At 38.9% G+C, this 8,275-nt stretch overlaps 1 protein-coding gene across 1 annotated transcript; it reads right to left on the bottom strand.

Moving 5' to 3' along the window:
• Positions 1 to 6,546: 6,546 nt before the first annotated feature.
• On the bottom strand, positions 6,547 to 7,860 carry LOC141601269 (protein FAR1-RELATED SEQUENCE 2-like). The gene is made up of 2 exons (XM_074421535.1): positions 7,518 to 7,860; positions 6,547 to 7,331 (listed from the first exon to the last, which is right to left on the bottom strand). Exons 1-2 carry the CDS (start codon positions 7,858 to 7,860, stop codon positions 6,547 to 6,549), a joined length of 1,128 nt encoding a protein of 375 aa, XP_074277636.1.
• Positions 7,861 to 8,275: the final 415 nt, after the last annotated feature.

Here is an 8,275-nt window from a genome sequence, read left to right as displayed (position 1 = left end):
TGACTTATGAATGTATGGCGTAATCTTGTAGATGCATCAAAAAACACTCTATGTGCATTAAACAACCACCCTGTATATGCATGAAATAAGCTGCCTTCCTGAAGCTAATCACTGTTCGGTTTAGGGTGCAATAGTTTTATGAATTCATGGACCAACCTTGTATATGCATCAAATAACTATCTATGTGCATAAACAACTTTGTATATACATGAAATAAGCTGCCTTACTGATGTTAACTACTTTGAAAGATAATCCTCCCAAACCAAATACTACAGCAGCAGAGGCAGAACAAATTTCACCGCGTCAACGGAGTCTACGTATTAAACCCAAGGTTCACAAGGAAGTCCCAGCAGATTTGCCTCCTAACAAGAACAAGAGGACGGCTCCAGAAACAAGCAAAGGGCCAACGCAAACTAAAAAAAAGAATAAAGCGTTCTGACATGTATAAGCCTCTCCTCACTCGGATGAGTCCTTCCTTGATCACTAATTTCATGAAATTGGGCCCATCCGAAAAGCAAATTGAAGCCATCCACAGTATGGGGTTTGGAGGTTTGTTACAGCTTAACGCAGAAGAAATCAATGGTAATTTGGCGAGATGGATTGTCGAGACGTTTAATCCATTCAACTGTTCATTGATGAACCGCGATCTGGTTATCACGGATGAGGATGTCCACGTTGCAACTGGACTTCCTATGGGACTGATTGACATTGTTGCAGCTGGAATGTTTTGTAAGGAAAAGGAGTACACAGAGGCTGTCAAGAGGTATAAGGCTCAGTTTACCACCTCAGATATTACGAAAAAGGTTCTCTTAGATAAGATGATGGAGCAACGGGATGGTGGAGACGATTTCAAGAGGAATTTCCTCATCTATATCGTCAATGTTCTCTTGATTGGGGTAGTAGGCGATCATCCTAGCCCTCGGATATTAAGCTCCCTTTCAAATCTCTCTGATATGCCTAACATGAATTGGTGCAAATTTGCACGGTCCCATATGATCAGCAACGTCATGTCGTGGAAGGCGGCTATAGCTAATTCCCCTAAAACTTATTTTAAGGGACCGATTCTAATTTTTCAGATTATCTACTTGGATAGATGTGTTTTCATGACGAGAACGGTACGTCGATCATTTCCCTTATTAGCGAATTGGACGGATGAGAAAATTAGAGAAAGGGTTAAGTTGGAGAAGCATAAGGGGGCGGCTTTGGCAAGGGCTCTGTTGAACCCATATTTGCTTATGTTGCACCTCAACGTGAACGTGAACCTGAACCTGAAAGTGAAACTGAACCTCAACCTCAACCTGAACCTGAAGTTGAAGAAGAACTGGTTGATGAGAGGAAAGAATCCATCAAGGTTTTGGCGGGCACAACCATTCGACTTGCAGACATTTATGGTGACTTTACCAAAGCAGTTAGAAATGCTAAGTATAAGGCTCCCGTTTTCCCGGCTGTCACGTAAATGTCAAAGTTGGCAGATTGTTTATTTGAAGGATTTTCCCTTTCACAGCAGAGTACATAAGGTGAAAGGGAAGGTGCTGAATGTGAAAGGGAGGGTGCTACCAAGGAGAAGATGGAGGAGGATGAAGTGGAGGAGGACAAGGAGAAATATCAGAATGAATTGAATGAGAGAAAGGAGGAGGGGGCAGTGGAGGAGGAGTTGAAGAAGGATGGGGGTAAAGTGGAGGAGGAGTTGAAGAAGTAGGAGATTGACACGAGTTGTGCAGATGATGCATTTCTAGACAATCCCGCTGTCATTGCTGAATTATAAGGGATCCTTAATGATGCATACACTCATGTTGGCAAGGTGTTTGATTCACATCATGAAAATTTGTTGAAGGAAAAAAAGGAAAAGGAAAAGAGGGAAAAGGCGCTTCTGGAAGGATCGTCTTTCAGCCTTTTTAGTGGTGATGATGCACCATATAACTCTCAAGAGTTCCTTGAGTCCAGGTTGCAGGTTGCTTCAAGTGTTCCTCATGCAAGCACAACAACTACACCGTCTGTTCCAGTGTTTCGTCCTTTATCGCCAATATCGCCAATTCTGATCTCGTCCCAACCATCGCAACCATCGCCTGTAGTTATCTCCTCTCAAGTATCGTTGGATAAATCGCCAATTGTGCCCTCTTCTCCAACTGCCCCCTTAGATTATGCCATTGAGAGTCGGCAACTTAAGAGGCAGGTGGCTGGTAGAAGGGTGCTCCCTAAGAGGTGTGTTAAGGTAGCGAATGTTTACCGGTCACCTTTCATTATCATAAACGTGGACATGGTTCGTGACTTGAGTCGGTCGGAAAAACTGGTAGGAGACTATGCATTTTCAGAGGACTTAGATGAAGAGTACGTATCACTCTCCTATATTTTTTTAATCTTATTCGACATATATGTTTTATGTTTTCTTTGTATAACACTAAAGTTTCATGTTATCATAACTGTATAGGGAGGTTTTGTTTAGCTGTGCGGGCAAGACTCTCATATGAAGTCATATGAAGAGTTTGCTTCTTGATCGTCGAGTTCATACAGATGTCATTTCTGTGTGGTGTGATTATTTGAATGAGGGAAACAAATTCAGAGATCGTAAATGCCCTTGCCGTCTATTTATCACAGAGACAACTGACGTAAGTTTTCCATGGTTGTTCTCAACCTTGGGTTGCAATAGACTTTTGAATGCATGAAGTACCCTTGTAGATGCATGAAAGACCACTCTAGGTGCATTAAACAATATTGAACATGCATGAAATAAGTGTCCAATTACTATAGGTTTTTATTCTCTAATACGGGTCACCTAATTTAATGAACAGATTGACTCATTGGATGTCAACTTTGCAGATGTGGAGTTGGTAAGTCCTTCAATATTTTTACATTACCGTGGCTGTTCTCAACTAAGCGTCTTTCTTTTCATTTTCGTCTTTCTTTCATTGTTATTTTTGTTTTCAATGTCGTACAGGTTTTCATTCCTATTGTTACACCCTTGCCATTTGTCTTCTGTTACCATGTTAGTAAGAAGATGTTAGAAGTGATGCACTTGATGCCTCCGTCAACTGACTATTCTCGCCATGTTAGACCTGTGGTATGTCTTCAGATCTTTTGGCAATAAAGTGCCTGATTTTCGTCTAATTTTTGTGAGAGATTATTTACTTGTCATTGTTTTTCCTTTATCAGAAGAACTTGTTGAGTACGCTTTCAAGTAAGATTCCAAAGTTGGTGTCTTCATGGCTTTTGATTCCTAAGTTGTATCTTCCGCACGTTGCCGTTGATGTCAAGCATGATACTGGAATCTACCTCATGCGTCATATGGAGATGTACAACGGGGTTAAGGGACGCTTAGGTTCAAAGGTGGGTCTAAAGGGAGTAAGTCTGTATTATTTAATTCAACTTTTCCTTGTATGTGCATTAAATATGAAGGCACTGATGTTGATTTCTTTTCTTGTTATTATTCAGAGAGTTGATGTTAAACGTTATGTTATGAGGGTTTGCAATGAAATTCTAACTTGGCGATACAACTCTTACAAACTTCAAGTGATGGCTGCAGCAAAGGCTTACAAGAATGGCGGACAGATTCGGTAATGCGAAATCTTAAGTAGCTTTGTTTTCCGTTTTTCCTTTTTCCTTTTTTCCCCGTTAATCAAGGAGCTTTTATTTTCCCCTTTTCTCAGTAATCAAGCGCCACACGATGATTTATTATATACAGATGCACACTTGATCAATTATAATCGGAAAAATGGGAAGAATAAAGAGTAAGTTCTAACTGACCATACAGCTTTTTTAACTTCAGTTTTTGTCCACTCTTTGTTGTTCCATGTTTTCTAATTACAGCATGTGCATCATTAGTGAGGTCATTGTAGAAACCGATTGGTTGCAAGTAACCCAATGCGCATTGCAGACCTTGCTGCCAGGAAATTGGGTAATGGATATGGTTATTGATACTGTTGGTATTCGTACTACAGTCGAAAACCCAAGTGTTGTGTATTTTTCGACAATAATAAAGGTATTCATATTCCTTATTGAGTCAAATGCTTGTTTTTGGTTTTGAAATTACAAAGAATTTTGACAAATGTTCTCAAATTTCAGGGAGTTGTCGGTAAAAAGGGGTTTCGAAGTCAATATGTCCTACTTGACTACTTGCTCCTCAATCTAAACACAACCCAACTGGTAAATAAACATTCTCTTACTTTTTTTTCCATGCACTTTTTTTTTCATTTGAAGTCGATACATCCTACTTGACTACTTTGTAATATTTCAGGCTTTCTTTCCTTATTGTGTGGAGAGATCACATTGGTTTGCATGTGTTGTTGACTTTGGGAAAAGGATGAACTTCATACTCGACTCCAGCCTGCCCAGGCGCCCTGAAGTTAGACAAAAATTTTTAGTTGAACAGGTATGATTTATTAGTTTTTTGCACAAAAACATGTTGCCCCTGACTTATTATATCCGGAAGGCTGCTCAACAGTTTTTGACTGCCCAAAATGCATTGTCGAATGAAATACTGTTGGTGATCTTTATGTGCATGAAATACCCTTGTATGTCCATGAAATAACCTTCAGCGTGCATGAAATACGCTTTTACCCTGGAATAGCATTGGCATTTATTTTTTGAAAGTTATGTCGGCACATTTAGCTGAGAGTTTATTCAACGAGTTTATTCAATTGTAAATATGATATACGGAAGGCAGCTCAATGGTTTTCGACTTTCCAAAATGCATTGTCGAATAAGAATACTGTTGGCAATCTTTATGTGCATGAAATAACCTTGTCTGTGCATGACATAACCTTGTATGTGCATTAAATACCCTTATACCACAATCACAATCACTCACTCTCTTGTTTTTGTATAGCTCCTGCCTGCTTTGGAGATCATCGCAATACTCTCCGAGATACACAAGGTTGTTGGAGATCAAAACTTTTCAGTGGGAGGTTGTGCAAGTGCCTCGACAAAAGAACGGGTATTCTTGTGGAGTTTATTTGTTGAAGTGGCTAGAAAATTTGTGTGATCAAGCATCATGGACTGATGAGCGTTCTTACAAGGTATAAATTTTTCAACAAACTTTTGTAAACATTATTCAGTATATTTTATTTCAAGCCTTTCAATATTTGTTGTCAAATGAAATTTATATGTAGGATTTGGATGAATATGCTATGAGTATGATTGCATGTCTCATCAAATGGAATCGAAACACGAGAAAGGTAAATATCAAGAACTTTCGAATGCCTAATTTAAATTTTACCTAATTTTAATCTTCTTTTCATTAGATTTTGTCTCGGAGTGACTTTTACGTAACAGTATCCCCCCCCCCCCCGTTTTTTTGTAGGATTATCACTAGGTGTTATTTTCTAAACACTTGAGTCGAGTGATGTGCAAAGGGAGTGGCAGATGACGTAATCCAACATTCGAAACACTGAGCCATTTTTTTGATCTGATTCCTTGAGTCGAGTGATGTGCAAAGGGAGTAGACCCTGGAATATTAGATTCTTGGTACATATTAGATTCTGGAATATGTAATACACTAAGTCTTGAGAGTACATATTAGATTTTGGAATATGTAAGTCGTGTAAGACATGAAGTCATGTTTTTGGACTAATTCTGAAAACATGTCACGAGGCAACGAAAACGAGAGACAATTTTCAAAATTGGACAACAAAAAGGTCGTACGGAAATCTCTCTTACATCGTACATGCATTAAAAAATGTTCCACGTGCATGAAATAACAGTGTGCATGCATGAAATATGTAAGTCATGTGTCCAGAGTCAAATCTTAAAGTAATCTCAAGTGAACTTTTAAAATGTTGCATTTTCATTTAGATTTTGGAATTTTATTATTAACTTCGACGGTTGGGGATGTGGTAGCAAAGAAGGATGTAGTGGTGGATCACATTTCTTTGGTTTCTTAATACTTGTCTTAATCTTGCATTAGAAAACGTTCTACGTGCATGAAATAACCATGAAAGTGCATCAAATAACCATGTACATGCACGAAAAAACCATAAACTATATTGACCATCACACATTAGATTACTGATTTTCCTCAGCATGACTAACACGACTCGATAAACATAACTCAGGCCTCAAAAATAGTAAATAAATATGCTGATAGGACGGGCCCAAATTGAAATAAGCCCACACCAATTCTCATTATTTGTTGATGTTGGGTCAACAATTCTCATTTTACCCGGCTTGTCATATACGATGATTCAGTTAATGACATTTTTGCTCGGATCGTCACTTTGAATTTTAAAGACTTGTCGTACACGAAGTTCATTTCAATTGATCACATTTTAGTGTTGGGCTATTCTCATTTTAGATTACCAAATCTGGTGAAACAGTGAATAAATTAATCGCCTTAAGGTTTCTTGATACTCGCCTAATGTGTGCATGAAATAACGTTCTTTGTGCATGAAATACCTGTGTATATGCATGAAATACCGTTGTATGTGCACGAAATAATGGTGACAGGAAAACTCACGTTTTACAAGTCCAACATCTATCACATAAAATAAAAAATCCTGAATTATTCAATAAGGCAAATGTCGAATGCTTTAAATATTCTTTAAAAAAATTACTCTACTCATTTTCGGTTGTCCTTCGATCATAATTCATGTTGTCATGGTTCGCCATCTCCCCACAAGCCCTGCATTTTCTTAGCGGTTTCTTGTTCACTTCCCTAACTCGTTCTCTTTGTGAGATCAGCCTTTTATCCGAGCCTTTGTTTTTGCACCGCCTTGGAGGCAAAACCTTAATCTCACTAGGGATGCTTGTTCCTAAAAGCATCCCAATTTCAGCATTCTTGTCCTTTACCTTTGCAATACCAGTATTGCCACTTTCATCAGTGGCATTTTTTACCCTTTCCTTGAACTCACGCAAAATCCCAAGCAACTCATCATAATGCCCAGGACTCTGTTCAACGAGTGCCACACAAGTAAACAACTCTGACCATAACTCACCAACTTTGTTTTTCTGTACATCCATTGATGTACAATCAGCAAGCAACTGGCCATTAGGGCCGACGATTGACTGGCAGGTTGCTAGTTTGCTCCACCGACTAAGTAGGTAGTCACTTGGAACTTTCTGAATTCCCCGGTCTTTAAAGACACACAAAGCATGTCGACAGAGTATTCCATGTCTTTCAAACTTCTTGCAAGTGCATACCACTGAAACATAATCCTTCTTAAAACCAACCTTATACGTTTTGTTTCGAACTTGATCTATGATATCTGTGTATAGAATTGGATAGGTTTTATCTTTTTCTTTATCCCCAACACCATATGAATAGCAAGCTGCTTCGACTTCCTTTTGAAACTCGCCGAAAATTGTTGGAGTGTATATTTCTGATGCATGCTTTTCTAGGGCTAATGGAGTCGACAACTGGGGGAAGGAGTTTTTTTATTGTGCAACGAGTTTCGAATGAGTCCATCTTTGTGCATCCATCGCACTCTCAAATATCATCCAAAACTCAACTAGGGTTAAATTAAGATTAGTGAAGTTGCTGAAAAAGTGGTTTTCTGACTCTGACCTGGAGGTTGTTCTCATCAAACCTCCTAAAAACAGGTCGCGAAAGTAAGCTGGAACCCACATATTTCTAATGATGTACTTCTCCTCAAGCCACTCGTTATCCGACAACCCATGAGATTCAACTAGTGTTGTCCACCTTTCCTCAAATTCAGGCGGCTCCACATCTTCGCTCCAAACACATCGGTTTATCTTCTTTAGAAACTCAGTATCTTTACATATTACAGGCCCTACCTTCTCAGGCAACTTTTTCAGTATGTGCCACATGCAATATCTGTGTTGCACCTTGTCTTTCCAGGCTAATTTCATTTCTTCTTCTATCCCCGCATCTTCATTAGTTATCATACAAACTGGATGACGACCCCCCATAGCCTCTACGAATTTCGTAAATAGCTAAGCAAAGGAGTCATTGCTCTCATTAATAATAAGTCCAGCCCCAAAGGTCACGCATCTCTTATGATTATCCACCTCCGTGAAAGGGCCAAATATCATCCTATACTTGTTTTTTCTAAAGGTCGTATCAAAAGAGGTCATGTCCCCGAATAGCAAATAGTTTTTAATACTAATAGGGTCAGCCCAAAACACATATGACAATCGACCTATCTCGTCTACCTCAAAATGAAAATAAAAAGATGGACACATGTGTTTTATCTTCATAAAATGCTCAATAAGCATTTGAGCATCCCCCTCTGATAAATAATTTTTGATATCTCTAGAAAAGTTCTTAAAGTCTTCCAATGACGCACCCACATTCCTATAACCTCTAACATACTCCTTGAACAAC

This window comes from Silene latifolia, chromosome 9, assembly GCF_048544455.1.
Source record: "Silene latifolia isolate original U9 population chromosome 9, ASM4854445v1, whole genome shotgun sequence".
NCBI lineage: Eukaryota > Viridiplantae > Streptophyta > Magnoliopsida > Caryophyllales > Caryophyllaceae > Silene > Silene latifolia.
This window is presented reverse-complemented; position numbering and strand designations above follow the sequence as displayed.

Excerpts from the sequence above, each read along its gene's own strand:
- LOC141601269 (XM_074421535.1), bottom strand. The coding sequence starts at position 7,860 with ATGGGGGGTCGTCATCCAGTTTGTATGATAACTAATGAAGATGCGGGG. Across the intron at positions 7,332-7,517 it reads TCGCGACCTGTTTTTAGGAG|CCCTAGAAAAGCATGCATCA; the intron begins GTTTGATGAGAA and ends CGACTCCATTAG.